The following is a 21,830-nucleotide window of genomic DNA, read 5'->3' as shown; positions in this document are numbered from 1 at the left end:
AAAAAAGCTGGAAGTGGCGCTTGACTCAGGTGGTAGGGTGCTAGCCTTAAGCTGAAGAGCTGAGGGACAGCGCCCAGGCCAGAGTTCAGGCCCCATAACTGGACCCCCCACCAAAAAAAAATCCAAATTACACTGACATTAGATTTAATGCCATTCTGTCACTTGACAACTAGTGGGGTCTAATTGTCCTTATATATTCATTCGTTCGATGATTGTTCAATGATTGTATTCTATGTCAGAGACTGTGCTAGACTTTGTGAATAAAAACGTGTGTAGTTCCTTCCTGGAATAGCAAACAAATCAGTGGAAAGACAAGTGCATTGGCATATGTCATCTCAGATTAAGATTAAAAATGCAGCCAGGCACCAGTGTCTCATACCTGTAATCCCAGATACTCAGGAGGCTGAGACCTGGACAATCAGTTTGAAGCCAGCCTGGGCAGGAAAGTCCATGAGACTCTTGTCTCCAATAAACCACCAAAAAGCCAGAAGTATGGTAGTGGAGGTGTGGTTCAAGTGGCAGAGCATTAACCTAGAATGACGAGGCCATGAGTTCAATCCCCAGTACTGGCGCACGCGCGCGCGCGCGCACACACACACACACACACAATATTAAAATGCAATTTAAGCTTATCTTTATGAAGTAGAAAATGTGCATCTCTCCTTTCTATGATTAGGAGAGAAAGCATAATTTTCCCATGCATCTTGGATGCTATGCAGACTACTTTATGACACATGTGGCTTTTGCTCCCATAATCTCCCAAAGATGTGGAACTTGATCCTTGTCCCTTAACTTCTGTTATAATTTATCAATGGAATGCTTGGAGTTTGTATAGGATTTATCTTGATGTTTGTAAGTATAGAGGATGTATGTGGGGATGGGGTGGGGTGTGCATGCTTATGATGGAGTACATATGTCACAGTAACATTAACAATTACATAATGTATAACAGAATTCATTGTTCTTTGTAAAGTCCTCCTCTCCACTGTGTTGGGACTGGCCTTCTTCTTCTCCCCTCCCCCCTCCCGCTGCCTCTTAGCAACAAGATTCATATACCTCATACACCCCACTTTATTACAAGTGAATTTTCTTCAACTCAGACTCTGGCACCCTATCACATATCCAACTGTCACTGCTCATTATGACACATTGAATCATCTACCTAGACAGTCTTATCTCTTTTCTCTCCTCCCCACTGACAAAAATTATGCCAACTCCTTACAAGGCACAGTGATCTGTTTAGAAGCTTCCTTATTACATAGGGATATAAACAACATTATGAGAACCCTCCCTTTACCTTCCTCCTTCCCTCTTTTTGCCTACTTTTCTCCTTCCTTCTTTCCTTCCTTTCAATTCTTTTACTATATTGTAAGCTATTCTTTCAGATAGTTCTAGGCAATCTTGTGGTACACCATCGTAATACTACTAACCTTGGACTAAAATTGTAGAAAAGGGAAAGGGAACACCTGAAGGAAAGGCTGTAATGAAGGATGGCCAATTGCAGATTCATGCTATACTTTAATTCCTGGACAAGCCCATAACACATCCCTGGAGTGTTCCTATTATAAGAGCTAAGAGGAAAGATACTAAAACGACCAAGCATCCTCATAATCTTTCTGAGAACCATTCCCTAATCCTTTTTTTTCCCCCTGCCAGCTCTGGAGCTTGAACTCAGGGCCTGGGCACTGTTCTTGAGCATTTTTTGCTCAAGGCTAGCACTCTACCACTTGAGCCACAGTGCCCCTTATGGCTTTTTCTGTTTCTATGGTACTGAGGAATCCAACCCAGGGCTTCTTGCATGCTAGGCAAGCACTCTACCACTAAGCCACATTCCCAGGTCTTCCACATTTATTTTTGAGCCTCTAATGCTAAAAAGGTATGCATTCTCCCAACTATTTGTTAATAAAGATCAAACTCAGGGCCTTAAGCATGCTAGGCAAGTAAGTACTTGACCACTAAGTCACATCTCACACATCTCACCATGCCTTAGAAATGGAGGCTCATAGCTGGGTATGATGGCAATGCCTGTAATCCCAGCTACTCAGGAGGCAGAGCCACACTCCCAGTCCTTGGTATTCTCTTCACAATACTTTACTTATCATGCTTCTTTTTTTGTTATTGTTGGTCATGGTGCTTAACTCTGGCCTGGACGCAGTCCCTCAGTTCTTCAGCTCAAGGCTAGTGCTTACCACTTAAGCCACAGCACCACTTCCAGTTTTCTGGTGGTTTATTGGAGATAAGAGGCTTACAATCCTCAAATCTCAGCCTCGTGAGTAGCTAGGATTACAGGAGTGAGCCACTGGCGCCTGGCTTTTTCATGCTTCTTTAATTTTTATTTTAGTTATTTATTTTTTGTCGGTCATGGGGCTTGAACTCTGGGCTTGGGTGCTGTCCCTCAGCTCTTCAGCTCAAGGCTAGCGCTCTACCACTTGAGCTACAGCGCCACTTCAGGTTTTCTGGAAATAGGAGTCTCGCAGTCTTTCCTGCCCAGGCTGGCTTTGAACCACGATCCTCAGATCTCAGCCTCCTGAGTAGGTAGGATTACAGGCATGAGCCACCAGCACTCAGCTGGGTAGGTGGCTCAGTGGTAGAGTGCTTGCCTTGCATGCATGAGGCCCTGGGTTCCATTCTTCAGCACCACATAATCAGAAAAAGCTGGAAGTGGCACTGTGGCTCAAGTGGTAGAGTGTTATCCTTGAGCTGAAGAGCTGAGGGGCAGTGCCCAGACCTAGAGTTCAGGCCCCATGACTGACAAAAAAAAAAAAAAAAAGGTGGTTCATCGTTGGGCATGGTGGTTCACCCCCGTAATTGCAGCTACTCAAAAGATGGGGGCAGAAGCACTACAAGTTCTGAGTCAGCCTCAGCAAAGTCAGGGAGACCTGGTTTCAAAAACAAACAAAAGGGATGGGAATGGGAATGTAGATTGCTTAGCATGCTCGAAGCCCTGGGTTGGAATTGTCAGTATCACATAAATAGAAAAAGCCAGAAGTGGCACTGTGGCTCAAGTGGTAGAGTGCTAGCCTTGAACAAAAGGGCTCAGGGACAGTGATCTGGCCCTGAGTTCAAGCCCCAGACTGGCAAGAAAAAAAAAAAAAAAGAATACCCAAAAGATACAGATCAAGAGATAGCATGTCTGTCAGTACTGAAAGGAACCACCTGGTAAAACAGCCATGAATCACCTTCTTTTTGTTTTTCTTTTCTTGGTCTATGTCTCTCTGTGTTTGTGTTCCTGTCTCTCTCTCCCCTCCTCTCCCTCTCTCCCTCTCTCCCTCTCCCTCTCCCTCCCTCCCTCCCTCCCTCTTTCTCTCTCTCTCTCTCTCTCTCTCTTGCTCGCTGGCTCGCTCGCTACCTCGCTCTTTCCCTCCCCTGAAATTTTTGTTCAAGGCTAGAACCCTACCACTTGAGCCACAGCTCCACCTTCTGGATTTCTAGTGGTTAAATGGAGTAAGAGTCGCACAGACCATCCTGCCTTGGCTGGCTTTGAACTGAGATCCTAAGATCTCAGCCTCCTGCGTAGGTAGTATTGAAGATATGTGTAACCAGCACTTGGCTCTTGCTTCCCTGTTTTCATTCTTTTATGGAATTAAAAAGTATAATGAAGCCGGGTGCTGGTGGTTCATGCCTATAATCCTACCTACTCAGGAGGCTAATATCTGAGCCAGGCAGGAAAGTCAGTGAGACTCCAATTAACCACCAAAAAACCGGAAAGTGGCTCTGTGGCTCAAGTTGTAGAGCACTCATCTTGAGCTGAAGAGCACAGGGACAGTGCCTAGGCCTAGAGTTCAAGCCCCATGACCAACAACAACAAAAGTATAATGTAGACCATGACATGCCTTTAAATTCTCACATGATTATTGTTGCACCGGGTATGAGTCCCATTGCCCAACTGTCTTTTATCTTCTTTGGTAAGTGTTTGCCAATTTCCATGAGAAAAAAAATGGTGGGCTGGCAAGGTGTCTCAGTGTTAGAGTGCTTGCTTTGCATGCATGAGGCACTGGGTTCTATTCCTCAGCACCACATAAGCAGAAAAAGCCAGAAGTGGTGCTATGACTCAAGTGGTAGAGTGCTAACCTTGAGCTGAAACCAATATGAACCTATTGTATAAATGTAGATTTGAGCAAAAAGAATCAAGTTGCAAATCAATTTACAATTTACAAGTTTAAAGCCTTTCTATATACTGTTTATAACACATAGAAATAGTTGAGCAAGATACCAATTAATGAACTCAGTTATGGTTTAGGGCGTAGGAGAGTGGGAGTAGAAGTGGAGGCAGTCATCTTTTTTGGTAATGTTCTATTTCTTTCCTTAAAAATTTCGAAATGACAAAATTCATTTGGACAATGGGCAGAGCCTTTATTTAAATTCCGAATTTTAGAAACTCAAGTTAATAGGAGGATGTCAAGGAGGAGGCAACAATGCTTGATAAGAAATGTACTCATTACCTTGCCCATGTAATTGTAACCCCTCTGTACGGTATTTTCACAATTAAAAAAAAAATAGGAGGATGTCCCTTCCTAGAAACCCGGAGACGTGGGCTCTTCCTCGCTCTGCTTTTCTGGCAAGGCTATCATCTAGATATGATTTCCTCATTGCTGAACGCAGAAAGATTGACAGGTTCCTCCAGTCTCCTTTCAACCTAAGCCTAAGAGTCTAAAACTTCTCCATTTCCAAACCTCACACCGGGAAGGCTACCCCAAACAGCGAATGAAACATGTTCTCTCTCTCTCTCTCTCTCTCTTTCTCCTGAGAAGTGTAGTAAATTGTCTGGCCACAGAGACACCTAGATTGACCCATCTTTCTGAGTCTCAGTGTCCTTATTTCCAAAACGAGGGTTATGACACCTACCTCACAGAGTTGTAGTGAGGCTGATAGATAACGTGTGTCTGACAGAAGCGCTGTTAAGAATAGGAATAAGAAAATCTCATTGCGGGTGAAGAGAATCGCGCTTTTCGCGCTCCCTTCTAACCAGTTAGGTTAGCCTCCCGAAGTGAGAGCAACCAATCAGAAACCAACAGGAATCTGTTGCTTGGCGACACTTCGCTCCGCCTCTAAGTTTCTGCGAACGGCATGCTGGGAATTGTAGTACGTTGACTGACGACACAAAGGGGGCGGGATCGCTGTGGGAAAGATCATATTTAGCGTCCTCATTGCAACGGCCTCCCTTTATCACGTCCGACTTCTGCGTCATAAAGCCTACAGTGAAAACCGTCAGCCATGACGACGCCTTTCTATCCCCGCTGGAGTAAGAGCTGAACGTACAGCGGCACAATGCGGAGCCCACGGCGGGAGTGCGAGAGACGTTCCCGGAGCAGGAAGGGGCGGGGCCATGCGTCATAGAGGCGCCGCCTCCCCGATCACTTCCGTAAACAAAAGGCGCTGTGGAGGCTTCAGGAACGTGAGCGGAGCCCAGTTGCAGCCGCGGCCGTGGCCTCCGAGACTGTGGGAAATTTGCAGGTTGTGGAGAGGGACCCGAACCCCCTTCTTCTTCGGGTATGTAGTGGAAGTGGATCTCCTCCTTTAAGCCCTTCCACCACCCACCCTGCTGGGAGCTGGGTGGTGTGGGGTCGTGGCATGGGCGAATCGGATGATGGGATGAGGCCGCGGCCCGGCCCTGCTCGGAAGACCTGACCTGCTTCGGAGTCCGTGCCCGAGTAAGTAGCCGCCGGCCGTGGCCGGAGGGGTCCCGGACGCTTGGTGTACAGGAACGCTTTCGGCGATCCATGACACTTGCTACTTTACCAAAACGAGGCTCTGGCCCCTCAGAGCAGCGTATGTCAGGCTATTGAGTTTTTTGTTTGTTTCTTTGCTTGGATTTTTTCCCTTTTTTTTTTTTTAACCCCTTGTATTACCAGACGTGTATTCGCATCTTTAAATTGGAAGGCCAGTTGTTAATATGTATCATAATTCACACTGATTTTTATTATTATTCTTTTGCGGTGATGACACTGGAATGAGAATTCAGAGCCTTAAAGTTGCAGTGCAGGTGCTCTGCCACTTGAGTCATGCCTCCAGCACCCCGTTGCCTTTTAAAGTTCCATTTGATTTCTAGTGGGTGTTGGAGCAGCCATAACACGCTTTGTTTTTAAAAATCCTTCTTAAAGAAAATATTGTCCGCCTGTTCCTAAGTGAATTGATTGGTATCTGGAAGTGAAGGCTGTGCATAAGATCCTTTCCCAGAAAGCCTTTTTATTTTTTGCAGGTATCATAGGTTTGGCTGTGACAGCCAATCTTGAGCCCAGTGGCTTAAATTTCCTTGCTCATGTGCTGAGTGCAGAGAGGAAAAAAAGTCCTTAAGTATTTTCAGAGTGGTTGAAATGGGTTTGGATCTTTCTGAAAAGTCATATGATTAAGTTGATGCTATTTTTTAGAAAGACCTACTGTTCCTAAGGCAATTTACAATCCAATGAGTTGAATGACCATGTAAATATCTTATGGTACTTGAATCATGGAGTCAAGGGGAAAAAAAAAAAAAACAGATTTGGTGGCACACAGAATTTAACCCAATGAACGAATAATAAAGAAATGGAAAAAAGATAACAACACCCACTGGGAGTTATGAAAATAATGGTAAATACATGAAATAAGATACTATGATAAATAGAAGGTTTTAAACATATTCTCCATGGACTGGCTATCTGTAACTAGTGCTAATCTTTCTCCCTTTCTTTCTTCCCTTTTTTTCTTTCTTTCTTTCTTTCTTTCCTTCCTTCCTTCCTTCCTTCCTTCCTTTCTTTCTTTCTTTCTTTCTTTCTTTCTTTCTTTCTTTCCTTCCTTCCTTCCTTCTTTCTCTCTCTCTCTCTTTCTTTCTTCCTTTCTTTCTTTCTTTCTTCCTTCCTTCCTTTCTTTCTTTCTTTCTTTCTTTCCTTCTTTCTTTCTTTCTTTCTTTCTTTCTTTCTTCTCTCCCTCCCCCCCTTCCTTTTTTGAAACAGGGTCTTGTTATGTCCTTAAACTTTGAATCCTTTTTCTTCAAACTCCTGAATATTTGGATTAGAGGCATGTACCACCACCTGCCATTGACCTCTTTAATTCTGAATACTCTTTGGATCTGTGAAATGGGTCTTCAAACCACTTATATTGTTGCATATTATAGCATACATATGTAAATAACTGTATTTTCTTATTTAGGTGTTAAGAAACTGGCCTTGGTTCAGCAAAGAACTTGAAATGGAAGAGCGAAAGGTGAAGAGGAGGAGTCCTAAGTCTTTTAGTGCCCACTCCACTCAGGTTAATGCCAAAAAAAATGCCATTCCAGTGAGCAAAAGCACAGGGTTTTCAAATCCTGCCTCACAATCAACTTCCCAGCGACCAAAGTTAAAAAGGTGAATTCTTTCACAGTAAAATGTTATTTATTGCCAAACCATCTTTTTATAATGCTCTATTTTTTTTTTTTTTTGGGTCCGGTCGTGGAGCATGAACTCTGGGCCTGGGCACTGTCCCTCCGCTCTTCAGTTCAAGGCTAGCACTCTACCACTTGAGCCACAGTGCCACTTCCGGCTTTTTTCTTATGTGGTGCTGAGGAATCGAACCCAGGGCCTTGAGCATGCAAGGCAAGTGCTCTACCACTGAGCCACCTTCCCAGCCCCTATAATGCTGTATTTAAAAATTTTTTTTTTTTGGTCCAGTCATGGGGCCTGAACTCTGGGCCTGGGTACTGTCCTTCAGCTCTTCAGCTTAAGGCTAGCTCTCTGCCACTTGAGCCAACAGTGCCACTTCTGGCTTTTTTCTTTTTGCTTATGTGGTACTGAGGAATCGAACCCAGGGCCTCATGCATGCAAGGCAAATGCTCTACCACTGAGCCACCTTCCCAGCCCTATTTTTAAATTTAAAAAAAAAAAATTTTTTATCGGTCATGGAGCTTGAACTCTGGGCCTGGGTGCTGTCCCTCAGCTCTTCAGCTCAAGGCTAGCACTCTACCACTTGAGCCACAGCACCACTTCCAGCTTTCTCTGCTTATGTGGTGCTGAGAAATTGAACCCAGGGCCTCATGCATGCCAGGCAAGTGCTCTACCACTGAGCCACCTTCCCAGCCCTTTTTTTGTGTGTGTGTGCCAATCATGGGACTTGACCTCAGGGTTCGAGTACTGTCCCTAAATTTTGTTTTTTTTTTTCCTTTCCTCTTACCACTTGCACCTCCTGTTTTTTTGATAGTTTATTGGAGATAAGAGTCCCATAGACTTTCTGCCTGGGCTGGCTTTGGACTGCAGTCCTCAGCTCTCAGCCTCCCAAGTAGCTAAGGACTATAAGTATGAGCCACCAGTGCTCAACTCTTGACTTTTTTTTCCTTCCTGTTGGTTGTGGGCTTCAACTCTGGGCCTGGGTGCTGTCCCTCAGCTCTTCAGCTCAAGGTGATCACTCTACCACTTGAACCATAGTGCCACTCAGGTTTCTGGTGGCTAATTGGAGATGAGTCTGCTCAGGCTTGCTTTGAACCACTGTCCTCAGATCTCAGTCTTCTAAGTAGCTAGGATTACAGGAGTGAGCCATTGGCACCTGGCTTAGAATTAGATTTTGAATAAGGTTATTATTGGTAGAAAAAGAAGTTCAAGATGTATATGGGTTTCCTTTGAATAAATTATTAGAAAAGGATTTTTCTGGAAGAGTTTAATGTAGAATCAGGTTTTGAATCAAGTTATTGTTGGTAGAAAAAGAAATCCAAGGGGCTGGGAAGGTGGCTCAGTGGTAGAGCGCTTGCCTTGCATGCATGAGGCCCTGGGTTTGATTCCCCAGCACCACATAAGCAAAAAAGAAAAAAGCCGGAAGTGGCGCTGTGGCTCAAGTGGTAGAGTGCTAGCCTTCAGCTGAAGAGCTGAGGGACAGTGCCCAGGCCCAGAGTTCAGGCCCCACGACTGGACCCCCCCCCCAAAGAAAAGAAAAAAAAAAAGAAATCTAAAGGGGAATGATGGTGCATATGTGTAACCCCATCTGCTTGGGAGTCCACTGGAGGAAGACTGAGAATTCTAAACCAACCTGGAATACATAGTTACAGCCTGTCTTAAAAAATGCCTAATTCTAGCTAGTCAGGAAGCTAAGAACCGAGGATCACAGTTGAAAGCCAGCCTGGGCAGAAAAGTCCCTATGAGACTCTTGCCTCCAATTAACCATTCAAAACCTGGAAGTGGAAGTGTGGCCCAAAGTGGTAGAGTGCTACTCTTGAGCAAAAGAGCTCAGGTACAGTGTCTAGGCCCCACAACCTGCAAAAAAAAACACCAAGAGATTTCGAAGGTGAAAATCATTCTTTTCTCTAAATAGTTGTTATTTGTTTCTTGGTCCCTTTATGTATTCCTTTGAATTTTGAGAGAGGATCTTTTACCATCCTTCTGCCTTCACCTTCCAAGAGCTGAGATTATAGTGGCACACCACCATGTTTGATTTGAGTGTGGGCTTCCTGAGTGCTGGATTTATGTTGATTGCCACCATGTGATTGACAGCATTTAAAATGAGTTCTGCACACATTGTAATTTCATTCTGTGCTTTAAAAAATTGTTACTTGTTTTCATGTGAAGTGAGACAGTGGGACATAATAAACATGAGAGTAAGAATAAACAGGACTTGATTTTATCTTTTGAGTTTGTTTCCTTTTTTTGAGAGAGTTAAATGATGAACTGATAGAATTTTTTTTTTGTTGGCCATGGGGTTTGAACTCTGGGCCTGGGCACTGTCCCTCAGCTCTTCAGCTCAAGGCAAGCACTTTACCACTTGAGCCAAGTGCCACTACAGTTTTCTGGTGGTTTATTGGAGATGAGTCTCACGAACTTTCCTACCTGGGCTGGCTTTGAGCAGTGATCCTCAGATCTCAGCCTCCTGAGTAGGATTACAGGCTAGGATTACAGGCGTGAGCCACCAGCACCAGGCCCAGAGGAACATTTCTGAGAAGACCACTGGTGAACTTGCTATACAGGTCTCAGGCAGCACTTTTTTTTTTTTTTCCAGCCTGGGCACTGTCCCTCAGCTCTTCAGCTCAAGGCTGGCATTCTACCACTTGAGCCACAGCACCACTTCCAGCTTTTTCTGCTTATGTGGTGCTGAGGAATTGAACCCAGGGCCTCATGCATTCAAGGCAAGCACTGTACCACTGAGCCACCTTCCCAGCCCTCAGGCAGCACTTTGTACAGCAAGGTACAGACTGTACTTTGTGAAGAACTATTCCCCACATACTCTCAATAGCTTGTTCTAAATTTCCTTTTCTTTTTTATTATATACATTAGTTGTAAAAGGGCTGGGGAACTCACTGTGACAAATGCATTCCAATCAATCTCACCCCCTTATTTCCTTAATCACTTTCTGTGTGTGTGAGCTGGCCCCCATGGCTCAAACTCAAGCCCTAGAAGTTGTCCTTTAGCTTTTTTGATCAATGCTGCTATCCTACCACTTGAGTCACAGTTCCACTGATGGCTTTTTGGTTCTTAATTGGCGATAAGAATCTCATGGACCTCGGCACCGGTAGCTCACACCTGTAATCCTAGCTACTCAGGAGGCTGAGATCTGAGGATCACGGTTCAAAGCCAGCTCGGGTAGGAAAGTCTGTACAGTCGTTATCTTCAATAAACCACCAGAAAACCAGAAGTGGTGCTGTGGCCTAAGTGGTAGAGTGCTTGTCTTGAGCTGAAGAGTTGAGGGCAGTGCCCAGGCCCAGAGTTCAAGCCGCACAGCCAACAAAAAAAAAAAAAAAAAAGAAGAATCTCATGGACTTTCCTGCTCAGGCTCCTAAGTGGCTAGGATTACAGGCATGAGTGGCCCCAGGCCCTTAACAACTTCTTGAAACTATTTTACCAGGTGTATTTTCACACAAGAACACAAACTACTTGGATCATAATACAATCTTATTCATCCACCCTTGTTAGCCCAATCTCTTTACTGGTTTACATCTCCTCAGAAGAAACTTTTTAACTTTGCTGTCATTTTTTTTAGTGTGTATTAAAATTGTACCAAGGGGTTTCACAGTGGTTTCTAAAATTAGAGGAGTTGTTAGTTTCTTGTGCCCTGTCCTTTCTGGGGGGGGATATATCCATGTATCTCATTTATCCTTATTTTGGTGAGGAGAGCTGTGGGAAGGCTGTTTTCATTCAACACTATGTAAAAATTGAGTATTGAATGCATATATGACTCAAGATATGTAGTATACATTGGATTGTAAATACAAAACACAACTTCCCTCTTGGTTTTTAACCATTATTTGTTAACCCTTCACATAATGCCTATAGCAAGCCTTCCAGCTGGCCTGGGCTTCATAAACCTCTTTCTGTTCCTATATAACTGTGTACATAGTACCATCACTGAAGTTTTTGAGAGCCTGGTATATGCCAGACATGGTTAATAAGAACAAATTTGGATCTGGGTGCTGGTGGCTCATGCCTATAATCCTAGCTACTTGAGGAGGCTGAGATCTGAGGATTATGGTTTGAAGGCAGCCTAGGCAGGAAAGTCTGTGAGACTTTTTTTAATGGGGGGGGGAGTGGTCAGTTGTGGGGCTTGAATTCAGAGCTGGGCACCCCTGAGCAGTTCAGCACAAGGCTAGTGCTCTACCACTTCAAGCCACAGTGCCACTTCTAGTTTTCTGGTGGTTAATTGGAGATAAGAATTGGACTTCCCTGTCTGGGCTGGCTTTGAACCTGGATCCTCAGTTCTTAGCCTCCTGAGTAGCTAGGATTACAGGTGTGAACCACTTACTTCTAATAAACTACTCAGAAGTGGTGTAGTGGCTCAAGTGGTAGAGTGCTAGCCTTGAGAACAAAGAGGCTCAGGGACAGACCAGGTCCTGAAGCCTGGCAAATAAAACAAAACCAACCAATTAGTTCATAGAATGGTTCTAAAAGGCCTTCCTGGGGAGACAGCTCTTAAACTGAAACTTGGTGGATGTGTGGGTAGAAACTACCTAGCAAAATAGGGAGTGGGGTTTGAGGATTCAGATGCAACCACAGATTCAACATGTAAGATAGAGAATGGATCTGGAGGAAACGAAACAATGACTAGAGATTCCAAGGGGAAGACAGGATTTCTGAAGTACACTGGGCTTTATCCAGCAGGCTACTAAAGGGTTTAAGTTCTATAAGTTATATGATCTGATTTTGCTTTTTAGAAGTGTAGTTGGCTGCCTTGTGAAAAGGAAAGGGGGATGAGACCCCACACACAGAGGCAAGAAAGCTGTTTGGGAAGGTATTGGAGTCTTTAGGTCAACAGGGTGGTGGCAGTGGCAAAGAGAAGAACTAGGGAGATGAGTACTTTAGAGTAATCAGGAGGACTTTATGAGTGCATGTGGGGCCTGGGGAAGATGGGGAGTCAGGGATGATAAGAGGTTTTCTGTTCCCTGTCATACAGAGATTATGAATTAAAAAGTCTCCTTAAACAAATACTACTTGCATAATGTCTGCCCAGAGCAGGAACCCCATAATCAGAGAATCACTGCTAGTTCAGAGTAACATTTAAGAGGGAAAGTTTGTAAGATGTTTTACTGTGAAATGAAATAAGAGATGTAGACTAGTAAAAAGACCTAACAATTTCCATTTCAATTGTTGGAAGTCTAGTAAATTAGCATATTATATAAATATGTTAATGAAACCTTCTGAGTCTTAGTGATTATATTTGATACAAATGTATGAAATGCAATCATAGATTTTTTTTTTGGGTGGGTCCTCTTGTGGGGCCTGAACTCTGGGCCTGGGCACTGTCCCTCAGCTCTTCAGCTCAAGGCTAGTGCTCTACCACTTGAGCCACAGCACCACTTCTGGCTTTTTTCTTTTTGCTTATGTGGTGCTGAGGAATTGAACCCAGGGCCTCATGCATGCAAGGCAAGCGTTCTACCACTGAGCCACCTTCCCAGCCCAATCATAGATTTTTTTGCACTGTTCTTTATTTCTGACTTGAGGTTACTAGTTCTATTTGATATTGACTTTATTCTTATTTCTTGTTTTTTAAGAATAAGTTCATTAATTCACTTAGGAAATAAGCAGAAGTTTGATCTGGAACCTTCTGGAAAAGATGTAAGTAAATCCAATTGTATCATCTTTGCAGAGTTCTGAAAGAGAAGAACAAACCTCAGGGTGGAGAAGGAAAAGGTGCCCAGGCTACCCCTATCCAGCACTCCTTCCTCACCGACGTCTCGGATGTGCAGGAGATGGAGCGCGGGCTTCTCAGTCTCCTCAATGATTTCCACTCTGGTAAACTTCAAGCATTTGGTAAGCAAGAAGTATTTCTCTTTACTGTTTTTTTTTTCCTTTCAGATGTTTGCATCCTTTTTTCTGCATGAATTTTTTTTCTTTTTGCCAATCCTGGGGTTTGTCCTTGAGATACTTTTGCTTGAGACTAGTGTTTTACTATTTGAGCCAGAGCTCCACTTCTGACTTTGTAGTGGTTAATTGGAGATGCGTCTCACAGATTTTCCTGCCAGGGCTGCTTTGAACTCTGAGCCTCAGATTTCAGCCTTCTGAGTAGGTAGGGTTACAGGGGTGAGCCACTGGCCTCCAGTTTCTTTTTTTTTCTTGTCATGGGGCTTGAACTTGGGGCATGGGTGCTGTCCCTGAGCTCTTCAACTCAAGGCAAGCACTTTACCACTTTGAGCCACAGTGCCACTTCCAGTTTCCTGGTGATTAATTGGAGATGAGTCTCACAGACTCTCCTGCCCAGGCTGGCTTTGAACCACGATCCTCAGAACTCAGCCATCTGAGTAGCTAGTATTACAGTCATGAGCCACCAGTGCCTGGCATTTTTTTTTTTTTTTCAGTCATTCAGGTACTAGGGCTTGTTGAATTCATGGCCTGGGCATGCTATACTTCCTTTAGCTTTTTAGCTCAAGGATGGGATTCTGCTACTTGAGGCATTGTGCTACTTGGGCTACATCTCTACTTCTGGCTTTTTATGGGTTAATTAGAGATGAATATGATGGACTTTTTTTTGCTTTGGCTAGCTTTGAACTGTAATCGTGGATCTTAGCCTCTAAAATGCTAGGATTACAGAGTAGTGAACTGCTGACATCCACTTGTTCTGCCTTTTTTTTTTTTTGGTCATTCATGGGGCTTGAACTTTGGGCCTGGGTGCTGTCTCTGAGCTCTTCAGCTCAAGGCTAGCCTCCACTAGAGCCACAGCACCACTTCCAGTTTTCGGGTGGTTAATTGGAGATAAGAGTCTTTTGGGTTTTGCTGCCCGGGCTGGCTTTGAACTGCACGCCTCAGCTCTCAGCCTCCTAAGTAGCTAGAATTACAGGCGGGAGCCATTGGTGCCTGGCTTGTTCTGCCTTTTTAAAGAACAAAAGGGCTGGGCGCCGGTGGCTCACGCCTGTAAGCCTAGCTACTCAGGAGACTGAGATCTGAGAATCACGGTTCAAAGCCAGCCCGGGCAGGAAAGTCCGTGAAACTCTTTATCTCCAATAAACCATCAGAAAACCAGAAGTGGCACTGTAGCTTAAGTGGTAGAGTGCTAGCCTTAATCTGAAGAGCTGAGGGACAAAGGTCAGGCCCCAGAGTTCAAGCCCCATGACCAACAAAAATAAATAAATATATAAAAAATAAAAAAATTAAGAACAAAAGGCTAGGAATGTGGCTTAGTGGTAGAGTGCTTGCCTAGCATACATAAAGCCCTGAGTTCAAATCCTCAGTACCACATAAACAGAAAAAACCTGAAGTGGTACTGTGGCTCAAGTGATAGAGTGCTAGCCTTAAGCAAAAGAATCCCAGGGAAAAAACAAAACAAAACAAACAAAAAATAAAAACAAGCCCAACCTCTAGTTCAAACGACAGGACTGGCAACACACACACACACACACACACACACACACACACACACACACACACACACACGCATGCGTGCACGCGCACGCACAATGTAATGATCTTTGATTTAATTGTTAAAGGATATAATTTGCCTTCTGTAGATAAAAAGACATTGCAGAAGATGTCATGTATATGAATTATTTTCTCTAGTCAGTCAAAAATTTAAGATCTTTCCATGAACAATTACAGACAACTTATCTAGAATGTTACATTGTTTTATAATGTGCTTTATAAATATTATTTGAATTTCCTAAAGGAGGAATACATAACTGCTTATAAGAACTCATAAAGATATTTTTTTGTTGGTTTTGAACAGGGGCTTGAACTTAGGGTGTCACTTAATTTTTCACTCAAGGCTGGCACTCTGCTACTTGGAGTCACAGCTTCACTTCCAGCTTTTGGGTGGATAATTGGAGAACAGTCTCACAGACTTTCCTGCCCAGGTTGGCTTCAAACCATGATCCTTAGATTTCAGCCTTCTGAGTAGTTAGGATTGCAGATGTAAGACACTGGTGCCTTGCCAAAATTTGGTTTGATTTGTTTCAAAACAGATTTAGGAAGATTTGAGTTTGTGGCCAGCTGTGAAGTAAAGGGAGGCACTATCACAAAAACATTGATTTGTAACTATCCACAGAAAAATATAAGGTGGCTCAGTGGTAGAGCGTTTGCCTTGCATGCTTGAGGCCCTGGGTTTGATTCCTCAGCACCACATAAGCAAAAAAAAAAAGCCGGAAGTGGCGCTGTGGCTCAAGTGGTAGAGTGCTAGCCTTGAGCTGAAGAGCTGAGGGACAGAGTTCAGGCCCCACAACCAGACCCAAAAAAAAAAAAAAAAAAAAGAAAAAGAAAAATATATGATCATTAACAATCCAATTTATACATGGAAGAAAATAAATTTCTTTCAAAGCACTTAGAGTTTAAAAGCTACTCCCAATGCTTAAGTTTTAGCATTACTAATATCTGAATGTTCCTTAGGAAACGAGTGTTCCATAGAACAGATGGAGCATGTTCGAGGAATGCAGGAGAAGTTAGCTCGCTTGAATTTGGAGCTTTATGGGGAGTTAGAGGAACTTCCTGAGGACAAGAGGAAAGCAGCCAGTGATGCCAATCTGGACAGGCTGCTGTCTGATGTGAGTAGAGTTGTTTCACTCTATTCTTTTTTCTTTTCTTTTCTTTTCTTTTTTTTTTTTTTTTGTCAGTCATGGGGCCTGAACTCCGGGCCTAGGCGCTGTCCCTCAGCTCTTCAGCTCAAGGCCAGTGCTCTACCACTTGAGCCACAGCGCTACTGCCAGTTTTTTTTTGTTGATGTGGTACTGAGGAATCAAACCCAGGGCTCCATGCATGCTAGGCAAGCGCTCTACCACTAAGCCACATTCCCAGCCCAAGTGTATCCCAGGCTGCTTTTGAACCTGTGATTGTCCCGCCTCATCCTCCTCGTTGATTACTGGCATGTGCCACCACAGCTGGCTCTAATCATCTAATCATCTTTTAACATAGTTTTTTTAAATTGCCCTCTCAGTGACAATAATCTTTAAAACCTTTATGAATTGCAAGAACATTAGGCAGGCACTCTACCACTTGAACCATGTTCTCAGCCCTGGGTTTGATTCCTCAGTACCACAAACAGAATGGAAGTAGCGCTGTGGCTCAAGTGGTAGAGTGCTGGCCTTGAACAAAAGAAACCCAGGGACAGTGTCCAGGCCCTGAGTTCAAGCCCCCAGGATTGGCAAAAAAAAAAAAAAAAAAATTATTGTAACTAAGCATGGTTTTTGGATGTGTGTGTGTGTGTGTGTGTGTGTGTGTGTGTGTGTGTGCGTGCGCGCGCGCGTGCACTAGTCCTGGGGTTTTAACTTCAGGCCTTTTCTTGCTTGGGTTTTTCACTTACAGCTCGTACTGTACCCCTTGAGCCATACCTCCTCTTCTGGCTTTTTACTGGTTAATTAGAGCTAAGAGTCTCTTGGATTTATCTGTGTGGCTGGCTTTGAACTGTAATTGTCAGATTTTAGCCTTCTGAGTAGCTAGGATTACAGGCCTGAGCTGCTGGCACCCAGCTAAAAATCCAGTTTTTATCATTTGTTTCCATTCTAGTATATTCTTTCATAAATACTAAAGCTACTTTATAATTATTTGTGAAATGTAATATCCTAGCCTGAAAATACTTTGCAAGTATTTTTTAGTAGTTTACTCTGTGATTTAAAGAGAGCTTAAATGAGCTTAAATGACCCACTTGTATTCTAATAAACATAAAAATTATTGTTTCTTTTGTGTTTCAGTTAGAAGAACTGAATTCTTCAATGTATCCTTTATCTACTATCAACAGTGAGAAGTTTGTGATTTTTATACTTTTGGATGAGTGATCCCTATTCTATTTTGTTTATTGGGGCCCTTTCTCTTCTTTTTTAGTTTCCTTAGAGAATTTTCTCATTGCTTTGAATGAGGAAATCTTTTTTTCTGGTTTGTTCTACTTTGCTTTATGTTTTTTGATTTTTTTTTGGGGGGGGGGTCCGGTTGTGGGGCCTGAACTCTGAGGGGCTTGGGTGCTGTCCCTCAGCTCTTCAGCTCAAGGCTAGCGCTCTACCACTTGAGTCACAGCGCCACTTCCGGCTTTTTTCTTTTTTGCTTATATGGTGCTGAGGAATCGAACCCAGGGCCTCATGCATGCAAGGCAAGCACTCTACCACTGAGCCACCTTCCCAGACCCTGCTTTGTTTTTTGAAAAATCTTTTTTTTTTCCAGGGCTGAGGACCGAACCCAGGACCTTGTGCGTGCTGGGCGGGCGCCCTTCCGCTGGGCTAAACTCCCAGCCCCGTGTTTTTTGAAAATCTTAAACAAATTTAATTTTTTTTCATTGTGACATTTCTACATATGCATACACTGTATTTTAGTCAATCACCCATCAGTGTATTCCTGCCATTTTTCTTGCCCCTCTCTCCTCTTCATTATTTTTTAAATCATAAGAATTATGGATTAGGGTGGCTCAGTGGTGGAGTGCTTGCCTTGTATGCCAGAGGCCCTGGGTTCAATTCCTCAGCACTACATAAGCAGCAAAAGCTGGACGTGGCACTGTGGCTCAAGTGATAGAGCATTAGCCTTGAGCTGAACAGCTGAGGAACAGTGCCTAGGCCCAGAGTTCAGGCCTCAGGACCAACAAAAAGAAATTATGGATTAGGCTTAGATTCTGATGCTAACTGATAGATGGACATCCAGATGAAATGCATTAAACTAATATTATTATACAGGGTATTATAGGTGCATCAAAATGAAAATTATATGTAATTGAAGGAATGTTCACCTGATTTGTGAAATGACATTCCATAATTAAGTGTGCTGAGAGTGTTATAAGACTAGCGTATGTAGCCAGGTACTGGTGGCTCATGCCTGTAATCCTAGCTACTCAGGAGGCTGAGATCTGAGGATCATGGTTCAAAGCCAGCCCAGGCAGGAAAGTCTGTGAGACTCTTATCTCCGATAAACCACTAGAAAACTGGAAGTGGTGCTGTGGCTCAAGCGGTAGAGCACTTGCCTTGAGCTGAAGAGCACAGGGACAGCGCCCAAGCCCAGAGTTCAAGCCTCGTGACCCACAAAAAAAAAAAAAAAAAAAAAAGACTAGCATATGAGAAACCACTTAAGTTATAGGAAGAAGAGTCAGGTTTTGATATTTCAAGGCAAAACAATGATTTCAAAAACTTCAAAAAAATTTTTTTATGTTGGTCATGGGGCTTGAACTCTGTACCTGGGTGCTGTCCCTATACTCTTTAGCTCAAGGCTAGTGCTCTACCACTTGATCCACAGTGCCACTTTCTTTTTGGTGGTTAATTGGAGATAAGTGTCTTACGGATTTTCCTGCCCATGCTGGCTTTGAACTATGATCCTCAGATCTCGGCCTCCTGAGTAGCTAGGATTATAGGTATGAGCCACTGGCTCAAAATATGTTTTTGAATCTATCAGTAGGCAGGATTGTTAGGACCATAAGAGCAATGACTTCTGCCCACAAGCTAATTTACTTTAAAAAGGAAAATAGCCTCTTGAAACCAAATAATGAGCTGGTTTTAGAGTGGATATTTCTTAAATTTATTTTTTATTTTTTTTGTTGGTCGTGGGGCTTGAACTCTTGGCCTGGGTGCTGTCCCTGTGCTATTCAGCTCAAAGCGAGCACTCGTTACTACTTGAGCTACAGCGCCACTTCTGGTTTTCTGGTGGTTTATTGGAGAGATAAGAGTTTCATGGACTTTCCTGCCCAGGCTGGCTTTGAACCGTGATCCTCAGATCTCAGCCTCCTGAGTAGCTAGGATTACAGGCGTGAGGCACTGGCTCCTGGCTTAAATTTATTTTTATTTGCCATACATTAGTTGCATGTGGGAGGGGTTATTATGATCTTTCTATCCATGCATATGCTTCTTTTATCATTCTCCCTTTCTCGCTTCCCCATTTCTTAGAATAATGCTATCAAGTTTCATTATTTCCATACATGCAACTAAACTAGTTTGACCATATTCCTCCTCATTTACCCCTTCCATTCGGTCTCCCCATTCATTACTGCTGGTGTCCAGTCCCCAACAGAGCCAGTTTTACCTCCTGTCATTCTTTTTTTTTTCAGTGTATTCATTATTCCAAGATTCCACATAGGTGTTTCACATGTGAATACATGTTTTAACCCGAATAACCTTCTGTTGTTGTTGACATCTAAATAGGACTTTAAAAATTTGGTTCTGGGGCCTGGGAAGGTGGCTCAGCGGTGGGAGCGCTTGCCTTGCATGCATGAGGCCCTGGGTTCCATTGCTCAGCACCACATAAGCAGAAAAAGCCAGAAGTGGCACTGTGGCTCAAGTGGTAGAGTGCTAGCCTTGAGCTGAAGAGCTGAGGGACAGTGCCCAGAGTTCAGGCCCCATGACCGACAAAAAAAAAAAAAAAATTGTTTTAACATTCTGATAATGTAACTTTGAACAAATTGTTAACTATCTTAGAGGGTCTTCTGTAATATTGGGTAATGATAAGTATGTGAAAATTTCCAAACTATATATAGACTGTAAGTTAGTATGATTAATATAACGTTGTATGCTATAATTAATTGCTTAATTATATAGTAATAAAAATTAAGAAATAAGGAAGTATATACAAATCAGAAATAGCAATCAATAGCCAGTCTTGATGGAAACTTACTGCTTGCTAAATAGGAAGTAGGTGCTATGATACTTTGCATTTTGTAGATGAGGATAATAAGGTTTTGTGAGGTCAGATTGATTTAGGATATTGTCAAGAAAGACTTAGAGAGGAGCTAACATTGTTTGAAATGGGAAGAAAGGAGGGAGGGTGGTAAATACAATCTTTCTTTAGTATTTTAATATTTGATGTTCATCAGTTCCTTATCTCAAAGATAATTCTTGGGCTGGGAAGGTGGCTCAGTGGTAGAGCGCTTGCCTCACATGCATGAGGCCCTGGGTTCGATGTCTCAGCATCATATAAACAGAAAAAGCTGGAAGTGGCACTGTGGCTCAAATGGTAGAGAACTAGCCTTGACCCAGACCCAGAGTTCAAGCCCCACAACCGACCAAAAAAAAAAAAAATTCTAGCTGCAATAAAAATAATTAGTGAGTCATGAAGATTCACACCTGTAATTCCAGCACGAGGAAGCTTGAGGCAGGAGGACTGCAAGTTTGAGGCCAGTCGGCTCCCCTCTGGGTACCCCTTAGACAGACAGACAGACAGACAGACAGATATTGTTTTATTGCAGATAGATTTATTGTAATCTAGAACATACTACTGAGTAAAATTTTATAAAGCAGTACATTTAATTATTTTTATTTTTTGTAAAGCAGTAAGTTTTAGATATAGTAGAGCTATAGCATATTATTGATATAGAAATAGCATAGTATAATATAATTGGCTTACTACATCTGGGTCTCCATAGCAACAAAGTAGCTTTGCCTCTAAGCATCTTGCCTTCTCTTTCTCTTTCCCCTCTCTTCCCTTCCCCTCTATACTCGCCCCCCCTTTTTTTATTTCTCCTGAGTGTAATTTCCCAAAATTTAAAAGAAGTACTCATTACAGAATGAAATCTCCTTAACTGATGAATTCAGACAAAAGCTACACTTGGCAGATGCACAAGACGTTCCTAATACTTCTACCAGCTAAAGTGAAACACAGTTTGCTTTCTTGGGTTTGCGGAGAAGCAGCATTCGTACCTTCAGTAGCTAACTTCAGTAATAGAATCATCTTCCACACCAGGAATTAAAGTCATTAAAGTGCATTGATTGTTCCCCCTACTGCTTTTAGTATACTTGCTTGCTATAATTCACTGTAACTGGAGGTCAGGGCCTTGGGGAAGGCTTGCTTGGGACATGGAGAGGTCTGAGAGGTCGTGCTGCTGTGCTTTATACTGTTGCCTTACAGGGTTATACTTGAAATGCATTGTGCTAACTGTTCTTGATGGGGCTGGAGGGCACCACCCCCACCCCCAGGGAGATCCTCGGTGGGTGGTGCCCTGACCCACCGCTTCAGTTGTGGTGTGGCAGCCCCGCTTCAGTTTACTTTAGACAATCAGTACACACACAGGTGTGTTTGCCAATGGCCAGTGATGACTAAATGTTAAATAAGTATTGTGAGATTTGCTATTTTTAATAAAGTGATTGTTTTAAATTAGTCTGTGTTGTCTGTCTGGAAGACCCTATTATCTTCAACTCGGGTTTGGGTTTAGTCTTCAGAAGAAAACTGTTGGTTAACACTGAGGTTTTATAAGTTCCCTGAAATTTCTGTACCTTTTGAGCACGTATGGAGGTTATTTAGACTGTGCTTTGAATCCCTATTCTGGCCCTTGACTTTCCTGTACATGTGTGCTGACCCAGATGAGTTGAATTCGTGTATATGTACATGCACACACAAGCATGTGTGCACACATGTTGACAGGGCCTCTTTTTGTTGTTGTTCGTCACAGGGCTTGAACTGTGGGGACTGGGCGCTGTCCCTAAGCTCTTTCACTCAAGGCTAGCACTCTGCCACTTTGAGCCACAGTGCTACTCTGTTATATCTGGTGGTTAACTGCAGATAAGAATCCTCAAAAGACCCCACATAGAG

The 21,830-nt window shown here is 43.1% G+C and overlaps 1 protein-coding gene and 1 long non-coding RNA gene across 3 annotated transcripts in view; one reads left to right on the top strand and one right to left on the bottom strand.

Moving 5' to 3' along the window:
- Positions 1–5,024, bottom strand: part of LOC138819486 (uncharacterized) — a 30,338-nt gene extending 25,314 nt beyond the window's left edge. The window contains exon 1 of the long non-coding RNA XR_011369459.1: positions 4,846–5,024. This is a non-coding gene — a long non-coding RNA (uncharacterized lncRNA). The remainder of the gene's footprint in view (positions 1–4,845) is intronic.
- A 247-nt stretch (positions 5,025–5,271) lies between these two features.
- On the top strand, positions 5,272–21,022 carry Ccdc28a (coiled-coil domain containing 28A). 2 transcript variants are annotated; one of them, XM_070011012.1, is made up of 6 exons: positions 5,272–5,651; positions 7,126–7,319; positions 13,009–13,172; positions 15,735–15,889; positions 17,033–17,055; positions 20,837–21,022. In XM_070011012.1, the coding sequence occupies exons 2-6, from the start codon at positions 7,165–7,167 to the stop codon at positions 20,889–20,891; spliced, it is 552 nt and encodes a 183-aa protein (XP_069867113.1). In that variant the 5' UTR covers positions 5,272–5,651; positions 7,126–7,164; the 3' UTR covers positions 20,892–21,022. The 2 variants fall into 2 exon arrangements, with proteins under 2 accessions (XP_069867113.1, XP_069867114.1); XM_070011013.1 differs by having other exon boundaries at positions 5,353–5,490.
- The last annotated feature ends 808 nt before the right edge of the window (positions 21,023–21,830 follow it).

Source organism: Dipodomys merriami, unplaced genomic scaffold (genome assembly GCF_024711535.1).
Source record: "Dipodomys merriami isolate MVZ:Mamm:240054 unplaced genomic scaffold, mDipMer1.0.p SCAF_8, whole genome shotgun sequence".
NCBI classification, from domain to species: Eukaryota; Metazoa; Chordata; class Mammalia; order Rodentia; family Heteromyidae; genus Dipodomys; species Dipodomys merriami.
This window is presented reverse-complemented; position numbering and strand designations above follow the sequence as displayed.

Excerpts from the sequence above, each read along its gene's own strand:
- Ccdc28a (XM_070011012.1), top strand. The coding sequence starts at position 7,165 with ATGGAAGAGCGAAAGGTGAAGAGGAGGAGTCCTAAGTCTTTTAGTGCC. Across the intron at positions 13,173-15,734 it reads TGGTAAACTTCAAGCATTTG|GAAACGAGTGTTCCATAGAA; the intron begins GTAAGCAAGAAG and ends AATGTTCCTTAG. Across the intron at positions 17,056-20,836 it reads GAAGAACTGAATTCTTCAAT|ACAAAAGCTACACTTGGCAG; the intron begins GTATCCTTTATC and ends TGATGAATTCAG.